General features: G+C 41.4%; 1 protein-coding gene across 1 annotated transcript in view; it reads right to left on the bottom strand.

The window, feature by feature from the left end:
* GRIA3 (glutamate ionotropic receptor AMPA type subunit 3) overlaps positions 1–17,024 on the bottom strand; it is a 301,196-nt gene that overhangs the window by 29,808 nt on the left and 254,364 nt on the right. The window contains exon 5 of the mRNA XM_018044259.1: positions 16,885–16,938. Within this exon, the coding sequence (XP_017899748.1) occupies positions 16,885–16,938 (54 nt within the window). The remainder of the gene's footprint in view (positions 1–16,884; positions 16,939–17,024) is intronic.

Genomic DNA, 17,024 nt, shown 5'->3' with positions numbered 1-17,024 from the left:
ATCAACCCAGGGGAAGGTCACCTCAAATGGCTTGTTCATCTGGCAAGACCTCCACAACATTAGCTCTTGCCAACTTCCCTGAGGGCTGAAACCCATCCACATGGGCAGAAAGCCTAACACAGCCCCATGGACAAAATGGAGAGAGAAGTGTGGTAGAAAAAGAAAGGAGAGGGACTTCCCCTGGTGGTCCAGTGGTTAATACTCTGTGCTTCCACTGCAAAGGGGCACGGGTTTGATCCCTGGCCAAGGAACTAAGATCCCGCAAGCCACACAGTGCGGCCAAAAATAAAACAAAATAATATAAAAAACAAACAAAAAAAGGAGGTAATAGATTTTTAGGAAGATGAAAGGAGAGATCTTACTGCTAAAGGGCAAAAGCAGGCTGGCTCCTGGTCCTAACTCTGCCTCTGTCCTATTTGTGTACAGGTTGTTTGTGATCTCTTATCAGATTCTACAGCTTGAATGTTGCCCCGGTGCCCAGCATTTAGATGCAGTGAGTCACAGTTCTCAAGGTTGAGATAATCAAGGCTGGATTTTCCCTAATCCCTCTGAAAAAAACACGAATGCAGCAGAGCTAACCAACAATTATCAAGGACACAAAAGGGAAAAAGAGAAATCAGGCAAATGGTAGAGAAGGAGATTTAAAGAAAGCTGTTCTGGCTAAAGGCAGGAGTTGATTGTCCATCTATTTCTAACACATTTTTTTTTTAAAGAATTTTCTTCTGGTATCAACTATTGTTAAATTACATGATTCAAATGCCACTGACAATTCACAGGATTGTAAAAATTAAAGCTTGATTCTTTCTATAGCCTCTTCAGACATACACTAATGCAGCAGAGCTGACATCTAACACACAGGAGGGGAAAGGAGGAAAGAAAGAGAAGGCTGATGGCAATTCAGAGTGAGGGTCTGTTTAAAGGGCAGTTTTGGTTGGATTCTGGTCTTTCTCCTCCTCTCCCATTTGAAGGCACTGCAGCATCCCATAATAATCTTTGGATTTTTATGGTTATGACACTTGTAACACTAAAGGCAGGCTGAAGATCCCCCCAAACCAATGTAAAGACACACAGCAGAGGTGATGATACAACATCCAAAAAGGAAAATGGAATCAGTGAAAGAGTGGGGGTAAGTGTATGAAGATGGATGTTAGGAGAGAAGTATGGACTGAGGGGCAGGGGCTAGCTCTCCTGCTCCTACTATCCCATTATTATTATTATTATATTTAGAACCAAGGTCTTCTTTGATAGCTCAGTTCATAAAGAATCCACCTGCAATGCAGGAGACCCTGGTAGATTCCTAGGTCAGGAAGATCCACTGGAGAAGGGATAGGTTACCCACTCCAGTATTCTTGGGCTTTCCTTGTAGCTCAGTTGCTAAAGAATCTGCCTGCAATGTGGGAGATCTGGGTTTGATCCCTGGGTTGGGAAAGATCCCCTGGAGAAGGGAAAGGCTACCCACTCCTGTATTCTGGCCTGGAGAATTCCATAGACTGTATAGTCCATGGGGTCGCAAAGAGTTGGACATGACTGAAACCAATAGTACTAAATTTACTTTTAAGAATCAAACTGGAGATTTAACACATCTTTCTCAATTACTGACAAAGCAAATAGAAACCAAAGACACAGAAATGGAAAGATTATAATAATAACATTTGGATTCAAGAGATTATCCCATTATTTTAAAGCATTTCACCCATTCATTACCTCTGGTTAGATCTCCTCCTTAGGCTGGTGAATCACAGCCTTCAAGGTGGGAAAGCTGAGACTGACTTTCTTAAAACCTCTCAAAAGACATTAACACAAAATAAATGATCAACAAACATGGATGGTAAAGGGGAGAGTCAGTGGAAGAAAGATGGAAGTTAGGAGAGAGGAGATGGCTAAGAAGGGAGATTTTGCTGGTTCCTTGTCCACCTCCAATATTTATCCCATTGCTTATTTATAGAAAATGTTTCTAGAGTCTATTATCATGTAAAACCATAGTTGAGAATTGGGGCTTAAGGCTGCCCACAGCTTCAGTGAAATAACTAATGCAACAAAGGTGACCAGCAAACATACAATAAGGAGGCAGGAAAAAAGAAACAGGAGTGGTAGGAACTGATAGTGTGTTAATAAAAGATGGATTCTGGCTAAAAAGTAAGAGGTGCCAGGCTACTGGTCTTCTCTGCTATCTAAATTTAAGACACTGCATTTTCCTAGAATATGTTGCTAGATTTTAGTTGTTGAGCTGGTCATACCCCCTCATGGTGTTTATATTGAGGCTGTGTATCCCTGAAAGCCATGTAAAGACACTGAAACAAAATGAAATCAAACCATGCAGGGTATATAAAACAGGGGAAAAAATGGTGCTGGCAAGGACTATTCTGGTATGATAGGGGAAGTTAGGAGAAATGTCCTGAGTCAGGGGAGGAGCTAGCTGGCTCCTGGTTCATTTTCTTGACCTGTGTGATTATTTTAAGACATCTTATTCATCCATACATTGAGACCGTGAGATGGGACTATGTCTGTCTAAAACTCTAAGCAGACCCTAATGCAACAGAAATGACCTTCAACCATCTGGATGATAAAGGGGAAAATAAAAGATGAAAGGCAGTTATAGAAATTTCAAGTTGAGGTTCAAGTTCTAGCTATGTGCTAGGTTTGCACAGAAGGACTGCCTTCCTTGCTCAGTTGCTCAGTCATGTCCTTCCATCTGTATTCAGTTTGTTAATGCAGATACTGTTTCCTTCACAAATTGCTACAGTCTATGTTTTATGATTCTTTAAAAATTTTAATTGAAGTATAGTTGATTTACAGTGTTGTGTTAATTTCTTCTGTACAGCAAAGTGACTCATCTATGTATGTGTGTATATATTGGAGAAGGCAATGGCAACCCACTCCACCACTCTTGCCTGGAAAATCCCATGGGTGGAGGAGTCTGGCAGGCTACAGTCCATGGGGTCACAAAGAGTCGGACACAATTGAGCGTCTTCACTTTCACTTTCACATATATATACATACGTACATATATATATATATACTTTTTCCTATTCTTTTCCATTATAGTTTGGCATAGGATATTGAATATAGTTCCCTGTGCTAATCCATTCTATATATAATAGTTTGCATCTGCTGTTCCCATACTCCCAGTTCATCCCTTCCCCCCAACAGCCAGCAACCACAAGTCTGTTCTCTAGCACATTCTATCGCTGTAAGAGTCCAGTCTATGAGGATTGTAAACAGAGGCCTGATTTTCCCCATAGGCTCATCAATGACACGAATGGGGGAGAGGCAACCACAAAACATATAGTGAGCATGAGAATATCTGTTAAAATGGTGTAAAAGGCATAAACTGAGAATCACAGTTATTTTAGGACTGAGGTTCTAGATCCATGGCTGGAGGTGTCTGGTTCCAGGAACTCCTTTTGTAATAATTTTCATTTTGCAAGACACCCGCAGCAGTCAAAGTGGTAAAGTTAAAGCTATGAATCCTTGAAAACAACCTACAGGCAAGAATACAGACAAAAGGCCAAACAACAGCCAGAATGTCTGAGAAGGGCAATAAAATGATGGTGATAGAGGGGACATAGTGGTAGGATGATGGAAGTTAGAAACGGTCTGATCACACTGATGGACCTATTTGCTGCTGCTGCTAAGTCGCTTCAGTCGTGTCCAATTCTGTGCAACCCCATAGATGGCAGCCCAAGTGAAAGTGAAGCCGCTCAGTCCTGTCCGACTCTTAGCGACCCCATGGACTGTAGCCTACCAGGCTCCTCTGTTTATGGAATTCTCCAGCCAAGAGTACTGGAGTGGGGTGCCATTGCCTTCTCCTATTTGCAGGGCAGGAATAAAGATGCAGAAGTAGAGAATGGACATGTGGAAACAGAGGGTAAGGAGAGGGTGAGACAAGCTGAGAGAGTAGCTTTGACATATATACACTACCATGTGTGAAATAGACAGTGGGAAGTTGCTGTATATCACAGGGAGCTCAGCCGGTGCTCTGTGATGACCTAGAGGGGTGGGGTGTGGGTGGTGGGAGACTCAAGAGGGAGCGAATATATGTATACTTATGGCTGATTTATGTTGATATACAGCAGAAATCAACACAACATCCTTCAGTTAAAAAATTTCCTCATAGATTAGATTCTGCCAAAGTGGGGGTGGGGGGCCGGAAACTAGTCTGACTGCCATAGATCCAGTAGCAGGGGAAAAAACGATGAAGGGGAGGGAGTGATAGGATGGGAGGTATTCGAAGTCAGTGCTTCCTGGTCTTTTTTTTTTTTTTTTTAATTACCTTTTGGTGATCTTCGGTTGATTTTTTCACCCAAACTCTATACTTTGGGGAATTTTGATTTCCTGACCTCCATAAACCTTATTTAAAAACTGATTGTAACAGGTTTAGCCATCCAGCACCAATCTCTAAGAGTTGCTTTGTTGCTCAGCCATGTCTAGCTCTTTGTGACCCAATGGACTGTAGACAGCAAGGCTCCTCTGTCCATGGGATTTTCCAGGCAAGAATACTGGAGCGGGTTGCCATGCCCTCCTCCAGGCGATCTTCCCGACCCAGGGGTTGAATCTGTGTTTCCTGCATTGCGGGAGTAAGGAGAGTGAAAATGGATATTGAATGGGCACCTCTGGCTGAATGATTAATTTCCTGGCCAGTTTTTCTCTCACTTTGTGATCTACAAGAGGGACTTTGCGATTTTGTTTGTTCTTTTAAGAATTGAAGTCTCTGTCTGGCCTCCCTGAAGCTTTCATCGAATTGCACACAGATTTTATCACCTAAAAGCCATTAGGTAAAAACGAAAAAAAAGAAGGAGCAGGGGTAATATGTAGAGACAGATATTTTAGGAAAGCGCTTCAGGCTAAAAGGAGATGTTTTATGCCTCCTAATCCCCCATGTCCAGTATTTGGGGATGGTCACCTATAATCAGCTCTGTTGGGAAATTGGAATCCCTAGTTGCCTAAAGCTTCTGTAAAAATCAAATGAAGGAGTTAGGCTTTCAACACTCAAGCCCAAAAAGTAAAAGAGGAAAAAGACGGGATTGCAAGGGTTAGGGAGCAATAAAGTATGCATCCTACTAGCTGTCAAATTATTCTTACAGCCAGCTACCTAAGACTCCACTCCTGAGCTGCTACTTATTCGTTGATCTTTATCATGTGACCTTTTCCAGAAAGTTCCATCCTCACTTCTCCCTGACAGAAACACCCATGGGTAAGGCAGTTTTCTCAGGCAGCCATGTCTGAGCAGTTTCATGAGGCCTCCCCACACATGCCAACTACCCCCACTCAGGCTTCATCCAGCACCACGGGCCCAGCTTCCTGTTTATCATGCATTTCTGACCCTGTCCCCTGAGTCCCGCTGTGAGCAGAAGTAATGCAGCGACCAGAGAGCAATACATGAGAATACAGATGGAGTTTTTTTATTCTCACAAAATCCTTGTCTTTAGAAAAAGCACATTTGATTACCAGTCTAAATATGTGATAAGTAAGTTTACAAGTTTTTACTTCTTAACTCATACCTTTGGTTCAAAACAAAATTGACATTTAAAGTTCTTTAAGCCTTCTTAGTTTGTTTTCACATTTGTTTCAGGCTTTAAGTGCTTGTCCCAAGTACGTCTTCCAATAGCAACTGCTTATAAAAGGGCAGAAAACTTGTATTTTCTTATTTAATGCATGCATTTAAATGTCAGTTCAGTTCAGTCACTCAGTTGTGTCTGACTCTTTGCGACCTTATGGACTGTAGCATGCCAGGCTTCTGTCTTCAAATGCAATTTCTGTACTGTGAATTCTGTTTTCCTCACTGAACTTTACCTGCTATTAAAAATTATATATCTTAAAATAATATATTTTTACCAAAGACAAAATGTGTTCCAATAGATTTCTTTAATATTTTTGTGGAAAAGGATAACTCATTTTGTTTTCTTTTAGAATGTTCAAGTCAAATTCATGCTGAATGAGATACCAATGAATTTCCAATTAGAACCTTTCTTATACTGTAGAACCCCTTTTTCTGTCTACCCACTAAATTAACTTCCTTATTCCAAGTGCATCTTAAAAAGAATGTGCCCCAAAGAAAAATTGTTATGTTCCCTTAAAATCTCTTCTTCTTCTTGTATCCTTTCTTTCAATTAGTGGCACTTTAGGCCAATTGGGTCACTAGGTATGGGGCCCAACCACCTGGTTTAAAAAAAAAAAAAAAAACAACTCAACAGATGAATGAAGCACCGAGTGAGCTTAAGAGCCACTGGCCTAGATCATTGTCTTGGCTTCCTAGCTGGTGCTCCAGTTCTTTACTTTCCCAGTTTATTCTTTGCATAATAAATTTATCTTCCTAAAACACCCATTAGAGCATAATACTCCTTTCCTGAAATCACTGCAATGACTCCCTACTTTCTACAGACATAGTAACATCTGAATATGCTGGCTTGACCTTCAAAGATTTCCATTATCTGTTATCTTCAGTTCTCTTGGCCTTATCCACACCTCTTCCTTCAACAGGCCTCATGCTTTCACAGTCTAGCCAAACCATGCCCTTCTAAACCTTTGTATTTTTGTTTCCTCTGTCTACAAAGGCCCTCACTTCGTCATTTAGAGCTCTGGGTGTCTACTGGAGTTTCACTCTTCAAGCACCATTTCAGTTAGTAAATAATGATGAAGAAACATCTTAAAGTTGCCTCTGTATTCGCTATCAGTTAGTAAGGCCAATTGTGTCCCTCTTTTGCTAGTTATTACATAGGCTCTGGCACATCCTAACTGCTTATGGGCTCTTGTCCTCCTTCATTGTCGCATGTCTTCCTGTGCTTTCCATGTAATAACTTTATGTATAAACTCCACAGTCTTATTTCTAAGTGACTGCAAGATTCCAAATCCCCTGCTCTCCTAAGAGGAATTTCTGTTGAGCCCATTTTATTATTTAATAGGGATTTTAATAACTAGATGTGATGATCAGATACTCAAAGATTTTTTGTGTCTAGACTAGATATCAAATTCTAGTGCTCCTTGCATTTTACCAATTCTGTTTGGTTGAAATTGTATTTTATTTTCTTGTTTTTGTTTTTTGCTCACTGCCATGGTGGTCTCCTTTCCTTTGGTTGGTCCAGTAAATTATGTGCAGAGGGAGAGATTAAAGGAGATGAGAGAAGGTAAAGAATGGTTGGAGGCAATCCTGCTCGCAGGTAGGGCAAGTTGAAACTCGACTTTCTAACTTCCTATGTTCTAAGTATCTGTACACTTGACTATTTGCCTCTGTGCAACGAAGGCAAGATTTGTTGGCAATATGAATATCATCTCCGGAAGTTAGATTTGTAAGTTTTGCTATATTTCATCAGTTGGATTGCTTCTCAGTCACACCACATCTTTATGAGCCAGTGCACTGTTGCCCACATCTGAATTCAACAGTATAAAACCAACCATGACCTCTGTGCCCAATTCAGAGCTGTGAGCTATTGATATGGAGAAGGCAATGGCACCCCACTCCAGTACTCTTGCCTGGAGAATCCCATGGATGGAGGAACCTGGTGGGCTGCAGTCCATGGGGTCGCTGAGTCAGACACAACTGAGCGACTTCCCTTTCACTCTTCACTTTCATGCATTGGAGAAGGAAATGGCAACCCACTCCAGTGTTCTTGCTTGGAGAATCCCTGGGATGGCAGAGCCTGGTGGGCTGCCGTCTATGGGGTCACACAGAGTCGGACATGACTGAAGTGACTTAGCAGCAGCAGCAGCAGAAGCTATTGGTATGTTTGATTAATTCTCCAAGGTCATCTTTTACAAAGACATTAGTTCTACAACTGACATCCAAACACAGAGTGTCCCTGATTTGAGAACAGCCAGACAACTCAGTCTTCCAAAGATTCAAATGACTCTGGTATTATCCTGTCTCCCTTGATTTATTCATGTAATACTGCAATTCACTTTCCTTCTGGTAGTGTAGATAATTAAGATTTGGAAATAAATATATTCAAGGCTTTACTTTTAGAGTACTTCATTTTAAGATATTACGTGAAGATTTCCTTTACGCAATGTTATTGTTAGGGTACATTTTGTACAGAGAGGAAAGCAGAGACAAGATAAATTGGGTGACTTTCATTGAGTTGATGGTAGATTATGGGTGAGAAATGAGAAAGGTGGCTCGCCTATAGGAAAGATAAAAGCAGTAGAATGAAGGGTGGAAGGCTGCCAAGGACAAGCATCTATCTCACAGTTTGGATGAAGGCTGGCTGTACCTTTAGTGCCATCTGAATTGTTCATCTGGGTGATGCTTTGATAGGGAAATGAATAGTACTTGTGGTGACTCAAGTTATCACATTGCTAATGAGAGACACAAGTCTTTTTCTAGAAGCAGACACATCCTCCTGAGAGGGTGCAATGTATGGAGTTAAAGATTACACCACATAAATTAGCGCTTGATTAGAGGTTGCTTGTATTGTTCACTCCCTGTTTTATTCTCTAATCCAATCAACAAACATACTTTGAAACCTAAGTGCTATCTGTTGGTACAATGGTGAGCCATATCAAAATTGGTCCCTATCCTCACAACACTTTAGTCCAGTGAGAGTTATTTGTATACAAATAATTATGAGTTGACATAAGTGCAATTAGTGGGAAAAATAGCCACTGATCTCTTTCTCTTTTTAAATTGGGTTGTCCAAAAGGTTCATTTGTTTTTTTTTTTTTCTTCTTCTGCAAGTATGTGTAGACTGGTGCTGGTCTGATGTTTGTTACCAGTGTGAGATGATAGAAGGTAAGAAATTGAGTGTAAGCCTTTATAACAATTTGCCAGGGTAATATGGCTGTTGAATCTAATACTAAATAATTGTGCATTATTTTATGTCATTTATTTTATGTTTTTTAGGCATTTATTTTTGTTGTGCTTTTATTGTGTGAGTATTTTGGGGGAAATCTGGCCTTTCTTTACAGATAGTTTGAGAAACACTGTTTTAGAGGATATGATGTGAGGCCCTGGGGGAGAAAATAGAATTCTTTCAATGTATCTTGCTAGAACATTGAGTAGGAAGTGATCTTTCCTTGTTAATTTCAGGGGGAGGAAGGGATGACTATAATGGAGGTGTTTTTGTACAGGGGAAATGAGAGTTGCAAAGTTGGCTACTTCAAGCTGACAACAGCCTGTACCTTTCTAAATGCACAGTAGGACATTGGACCCCCGCCCAGTCCTGGTTCCTCATTCCCTTGATACTCTTGCGTCCTGTCTCTGTTTGGAGAAGAACATCAATCCTGCACCACCAGAGCACTTGTGTACTCAGGGTAGGTGACCGGGCTCCTGGCACTGGGGACCAGAGGGAGCTCAAGCCCTTGCCTGCAAGGCCAGGCTCCAGCCGAGTGAGCTCTGTGTTTACATGCCATCTGCTGAGGTGTCAGAGATCACAACACGTGACTGTGAACATTTGAATTTTTTATTTAGACTATTAAAAATGGAAGAACAAAAGAAGGGAAAGAGTAGAGAACAGAACAAGAAGGCCTGGGAGGGGAAGGGAGCAGAAGGGAACAGTTGTTACTGGCAAGCAAAACAGCATGACCCAGTCTCATTCAAAATTGTGTTCTCTTTAAACAGAGTGGGCCCTCTCTATTTCAGGTACATCCCAAGATCTGGTGAGCTGCAGAGGTCACTTGTTCAAGCTTAGGTTACTCCTGGATTCTTCTTTGGGGTTCAATTTTTTGAATAATGCTTATGTCTTAGTAAAATTTTAGAAAAACTAGATACAGTCTAGTAATCCCCATCATTATTTCCTGGCAAACTAATCATATGAATGGGGCAGATGGGGAAGGAAAGAGAGAAGAGAGAGCAAGAGAAAGGAGGGGGATGAGAAAGCAGGGGAGAGGACTGTGTGTGTGAGAGAGAGAGGGAAAGAGAAGGGGGAGAGGAGGGGAGGGAGCGAGAGAGAGAATGAATAAGAAATGAATGTGCCATGGGGACTGATAGAGATGCTGTCCTTGTTTTTTTTTTTTCAGCCTTTTTCTTTCTGATTACTTCACCCTCATAAATTTATAGTTTATACATCATTCATATACATGTATGTCTTTGCAAATGTTTTTTTGTGACCTTCGTGAGGCTGTCCTTCTGTCTCACTGAGATGCTTGAATGGGTAAAATGAGAAGAGCAAGGTGCTCTTGGTAAAGAGTCTGACCAACGTGGATTGGAAGCCTAGCTTGGTAATGGATTCTCTGGGAGACTCTGGACAAAACATGTGTCTTTTTGGAGGCCATTTCCCAATCTCTAAAAAGCTTGGGGAAGTGAGTAGGTAAGAAGGCTCTTCTCACTGGAGAGATTAAAGAGAAAGTCTACATAAAACCTGTAGCACAGCAGGGTGGCATCTCAGACAGCTTCCTTTCCCCTTTCTCCCCTGGCACAGTGGCTAACTTGATCTCCTGCTCCCATGGCCCCTTACGACTTGCAACCAAAACTGCATTACTTGCTCCTGTATGGCTCCCAACTGTCCCCAACCCTGGGATCAGTCTCAGCCTAGGCAAGGAAACTGTCACATCTTCCATGGTTGAGTTAACTGGTGCAGGACTCAATGAGTCCTACTATGTCTCAGTCTCACAGGGGCACCTCCGATGCTTGGAGATTTTTGTTTTATTTTGGGGGCTGGGTACTGAATATCTACTGTTGGACCATCTCAACCCAGATCCAGTTTGTGTGTGTGTGTGTGTGTGTGTGTGTGTGTGAACCGTTAGACAGCTTTGATGGATCCTTCAGAGCTGCAGCTCTGTTTAGACTGTAACTAAGGGCACTCAACACCTCTCTTGGCTTTTGCCCACTTGGACTGACTTGAAGTCTGCCTGGTGACTTGATATTCCAAGGCTAATGACGCACTGGTTGTGCTCCCCCACTTACATCCTCAGGGTCCACCCAGCTGCTGTACCTAAACTTTCACTCCAGGCTTTCCCTTGTCCAAACAGACCCTCTAGGAGGGAAGAAATGAGGAGCTGGAAGTCACCCTCGCATGTTTTTCAAATTTTAGTCTCTAATATACCACCTTTGGGGGCTTCCCTGGTGGCTCAGTTGGTAAAGAATCCGCCTGCAATGCAGAAGACGTGGGTTCAATCCCTGGGTCCAATCCCTGGGTCAGGAAGATCCTCTGGAGAAGGAAATGGCAACTCACCCCAGTAATCTTGCTTGTGAAATCCCATGGACAAAGAAGCCTGGTGGGCTACAGACATGACTTAGCGACTAAACCACCATACCACCTTTACAGTTTTTTTTTTCCCATATAAGTGGATCATCTGAACTATTATTTACCTCATATATTTTCCTTATGTTGACTAAGTTTTTTAACCTAAATACCTAATTTAGCCTCACACAATTGACAGGAGAGTGAATCTTTTTCTAATACACACTTAATATAGATGTAAAACCAATCAGTCTAAGAAGTTTGCTATATATTACCTAAAATCGTCTCATGTACAAATATACTTTGGAGAACCTTGATCTGGTCTATTTGTTCATTTTATAGATGAACCAGGTTCAAAGAGGTTTCACTGTCACAGGCTAGTCAGATCAGTTCTTGGGACTCAAACCTTCCTCCGAGCTCCTGGTCTAGTGCTTCCCCCCCATTATGCCTAGGTTAGTCTAGGGTTCTGCATACTATTATTGATATATATGAAACAAATCACAATACTCAACATGCCTGGGAATGCAGTGGAAAGGATCCTGATCCAGGACCTTGCCAGGAAAGAAAGAGACGTTGCTTCACTGACAAATTGTATACATGCTGGTTAGCCCTGGTACTAAAGAGAAACATTTCCACCATAAAAAGAGTTCTGGAAGAGGAAATAACAATCAGATGCACTTATTTGCAAAGCAGAAATAGAGACATAGATATAGAGAACAAACGTGTGAGCACCAAGAGGGGAAGGGAGGGCAGGATGAATTGGAAGATTGAGATTGACATATATATATATATATGTACTACTATGTATAAAATTGGGCTTCCCTGGTGGCTCAGATGGTAAAGAATCTGCCTGCAGTGCAGGAGACCCAGGTTCGACTCCTGGGTCGGGAAGATCCCCTGGAGAAGGAAATGGCAAACCACTCCAGTATCTTTGCCTGGAAAATCCCATGGACAGAGGAGCCTGGCAGGCTGCAGTCCATGGAATCGCAAAGCATCAGGCACGACTGAGTGACTAACACTTTCACTTTTACTTTCATGTATAAATTAGGGGCTCCCCTGGTGGCTCAGATGGTAAAGAATCTGCCTGTAATGCGGGAAACCCAGGTTCAATCCTTAGGTCAGGAAGATCCCCTGGAGAAGGGAGGGGCTACCCACCCCAGTATTCTTGCCTGGAGAATTCCATGGACAGAGGAGCCTGGCAGGTAACAGTCCATGGTGTTGCAATGAGTCAGACGTGACTGTGTGACTAACACTTTCACGTTCATGTATAAAATAGACAACTAAGGAGAACCTACTGTATACCACAGGGAACTCTATGCTCTGTGGTGACCTAAATTGGAAGGAAATTAAAAAAAGAGGAGATACATGTTTATGTATAATTGATTCACTTTGCTGTATAGCAGAAACTAACACAACATTGTAAAGCAACCATACTCCATTAAAATTTTTTAAAAAAGAAATGACACCACCAACTGATACAGAATTTGTTAGAGACTTACTCGTTTGCTATTGGCATGTCCACTTCTGCCCTGACAAGATCACATTTCAACAAGTTAGTTTTTGCATCCTGTTGTTCATTCTGAAATGTACACCTTGACCTGTGACCATGACCTTGACTTGAAGCAATCACAGAATATCCAAGTCTTCTCATTTTAGGATTGCTACCAGGAAAGGTCCATGTAAAAGCACATGGAAGTCTTTGCCAGATAGACAGGACCCGGTAGCAAAGGGGATGTTTGGAGCTCTGGGGCAGGTGGTTCCGGAAAGCTTAGGTAGGCAGTGTGAGTGTTTTTGTCTTTGCATTTGTAGAAGAAGGCAGTGGTTCTGTATAGTTGTTGCTCCAAGATTCAGACAAGAACTTGTTCCCTTTTGTGTGTCCTCAACTTTTGTTCAGCTGGCTCATCTTGAAAGGAAACACTTTCTTAGCTCCACTTACCTGGTTTTGATTATCTAAATGGTGTCTAAATTGTTATGGTTTGCTGTGTGTTTATATGCATATGTGTCTTTGGGGTATTTTTATCTGCTTAAAAAATCTGGTAACCACAGAAGAGATAATGCATCTCATATTTTATCCGAGATGAGTAACAATTTCTATCTGTATCGACCATATGAAATTTGATATAGAGAACAGGAGCTTATGGAAACACGTGGCTCGGTGTAAATGGAAAGGCCACTAGCGGAAGAGAAGGAGTGGCCGCTGAAAGTATGGCAAACAAATTCACGTTTTCCTCATCCAGACTGACATGACACTATATATTCCGTTCTTTCTGAGGAAATGGACTTTGCTTCTTCCTGTAGTAGGCATCATTCCATGGTTGCACAAGTTTGAGGTCTGTGGTAGGCATCCAGCTGACCATTTTCGCCCCAGCCTTGTCCTAATGATTCTCTCTTGCTGTTCCGTCACTCCATACTCTTCCCCTTCCTTCAGGTCTGGTTCTCCAAATGGAAACCAAAGTGCTGAAGGATTGTCAGTAGGATTAGGGAGGCCCAGTTAGAAATCCAGGATGGGCAAGGTCTTCAGAGATCATCTAGTCACCTTCGGCCAACTGAGACAGTCATTGATGTCCTTCATTCAGGCTCAGATCTTTTAACACAGAAACTGCCTCCAGGACTTGAGCTGGCCAACAGTCTCCAGCTTCAGCTGCCTTCAGGGTTTGCCTCAGTTCTCAAGCGAGAGGTATGTGCTTCCCAGACAGCTGCCAGCCAATGGCTGAGCAAGGTTGGGGTACAATGGCTTGCCATTTAGGGGCAGAATGGGGGAGCTCCCTGTTGTGCTATCCCATGGTCTGAAGATCTTTTTATGAAACTTCCTTCCTTCGATGGTATCAGACAGGTGTTGTGTTCTTGGCTCTTTAATTTTTCACAGGTATTATTCCCAATATATTGTCTTGTACCTCCACTTATTCCAAACCACCTAACCTGCCTCTTGAGAAATCTGTATGCAGGTCAGGAAGCAACAGTTAGAACTGGACATGGAACAACAGACTGGTTCCAAATAGGAAAAGGAGTACGTCAAGGCTGTATATTGTCACCCTGCTTATTTAACTTCTATGCAGAGTACATCATGAGAAATGCTGGACTGGAAGAAACACAAGCTGGAATCAAGATTGCTGGGAGAAATATCAATAACCTCAGATATGCAGATGATACCACCTTTATGGCAGAAAGTGAAGAGGAGCTAAAAAGCCTCTTGATGAAAGTGAAAGAGGAGAGTGAAAAAGTTGGCTTAAAGCTCAACATTCAGAAAATGAAGATCATGGCATCTGGTCCCATCACTTCATGGGAAATAGATGGGGAAACAGTGGAAACAGTGTCAGACTTTATTTGGAGGGGGCTCCAAAATCACTGCAGATGGTGACTGCGGCCATGAAATTAAAAGACGCTTACTCCTTGGAAGAAAAGTTATGACCAATCTAGATAGTATATTCAAAAGCAGAGACATTACTTTGCCGACTAAGGTCCGTCTAGTCAAAGCTATGGTTTTTCCTGTGGTCATGTATGGATGTGAGAGTTGGACTGTGAAGAAGGCTGAGCACCGAAGAATTGATGCTTTTGAACTGTGGTGTTGGAGAAGACTCTTGAGAGTCCCTTGGACTGCAAGGGGATCCAACCAGTCCATTCTGAAGGAGATCAACCCTGGGATTTCTTTGGAAGGAATGAAGCTAAAGCTGAAGCTCCAGTACTTTGGCCACCTCATGCAAAGAGCTGACTCATTGGAAAAGACTCTGATGCTGGGAGGGATTGGGGGCAGGAGGAGAAGGGGACGACTGAGGATGAGATGGCTAGATGGCATCACGGACTCGATGGACGTGAGTCTGAGTGAACTCCGGGAGTTGGTGATGGACAGGGAGGCCTGGCGTGCTGCGATTCACGGGGTCGCAAAGAGTCGGACACGACTGAGCGACTGAACTGAACTGAACCTCCACTTATATGTTGGTATCTGTTTCAAAAGGACCCAACCAATACATCAATGAACTCCCCACTCCCATCTGAGTTTTATAGCAAGGAAACTGAGGTCGTCAAAGGTGAAGTGACCTACTCAACATCCCATAGCTAGCTAGTAGCCAAGTCAGTATGACAATCCAAACTTTCTGACCCCTAGTTCAATGCTCTTCCCCAAACTTCAGTCATCCATGTAGCACCACAACTGCATACACCCTAAACAGATTTTGCTGTATCTGTTTATACCAACATGCTATTGTTTACTTGATGCATTTGACAGATAAATATTTATTTCCTTTGTTGTTAAATCTCTAACCCTGTATGAAGTAACACCATCCATAGAATTTGGATTTTGATGTGCTAGTTTTATGGTTTTCTAATGCATAGTAAATAAACATGTTTACCATTATAATAAAAAAAGTTTGTGTGTGCAATATCTAAAGTCATCCCATGTACCATCAGTGATGAGTGAACCCTAGGCAGAGGAGAGGAGAAAGGGAGAGGGAAGAAGAAAGAAAGAGAGGAAGGAGGGTAGGAGAGAAAGCAAAATACTTATGGGTAAAAGCAATGGTAAAAATCTGTCAGTAAGCGCCTCAGGTACCTTCCTGTAACTTCCATGTTTCCTGCCAAGCCCTGGTCTAACCCCCAGTGAGTCAACAAGCATCCTTTACTTATCAGTTACCTAAAAACAAATTGGATGTACTCAGATGTAAATTAAGAATCAAGATTTCTCCTCCCAAAAGAATCAATCCATTTGTCCCTACAATGGACTGAAGTGCTCCACTTTGAGCAATTTATTGGAGAAGAGGCATACAACATTTCAGAGCAGTAGCTCTAATTTTCATCTTACAAAGTGTTTGAGTGCACACACTTCTTAAGAAGAAGGTTTAAGTAATATTTTCTTACCCATTAAAAAATCATTATTAAAACAAAATAAGATATTTTTCTTTGATTTAAGAAATCTAAGAATATAATTACAATAATTTCTCACCTTTGTTTCTATTCTTTTGGTTTAAGAGCTCTATAAATGATTCTCTTGTGCTAATGAAATAAATTTGGGGCTAGAACTCATATTATGTAATAATTTAATAGATTCTTAGTATCAGTGATAATTTAGCATTCCCCTTTCATTTCAGGAAGATAGTATTATTCAGAAGCACTGCCAAACAGATATTACCGATTTAGATCCCATTTTATAATTCCTAAACCAATTGTCCTTTCAGAGAAAGAAGAGCTATAAACCAACCTTAATGAAATACTAATTTCTAGAATGTCACAAAGTTTAAAGGCATGGGGACTTTGGAGGTAAAAATTCAAGTTGGATTTTACTATACTTAGAAAGGTGGCTATACCCTTTGACAAGATTACTGAATGTTCCTTGTTCAAGCATACTTTTTCACATCTGGTTTGGAAAGATTTGGTAGTAGACTGTTTCTACAAAGACAAATCCAGTACAAATGTACACATATGCTTGGATTAATTGGGGGAAAGAGTCTGTTTCTTGTATCCTCTGTTCCTTGTTTTACATTTCAAACCTGATTAAAATGATTGACATTTCAAATCCAAGTTAAATCTAAGAATAATCAGTGAAGAATCATATCAAATTATTCTTTTTTTAAATGAGAGAATATAAGCTTCACAGCTAAAACAGAGACAGCATAGTTGAGAACAGGCTATTGCATTCAGGTTTTTGTATTTATGGACTCATTTCTCCAAGTGTCTAAAAAACACATTAGGCTTCTCTCATATTTCTTTTTGGGATAATTACAGGGGACACAAACTAAACAGGATATAATGCCCCAGAAAACTTGAACTCTGCTGTTCTTACCAGGTTAGCGAGCATGTAGTGGTAACCTCTGGAATGTTTCCCCAGGATCACAACCTGCAGAAATAAAAGATTATAAATATCGCTTACTCAAGGACATTTTTCAATTGCACAATCATTAGGATGGCTACAGCAAATTACTT

Source organism: Capra hircus, assembly GCF_001704415.2.
Source record: "Capra hircus breed San Clemente chromosome X unlocalized genomic scaffold, ASM170441v1, whole genome shotgun sequence".
In the NCBI taxonomy this organism is placed as follows: Eukaryota; Metazoa; Chordata; class Mammalia; order Artiodactyla; family Bovidae; genus Capra; species Capra hircus.
The sequence above is the reverse complement of the archived record's forward strand: the minus strand, read 5'-3'. Positions and strand labels throughout refer to the sequence as shown.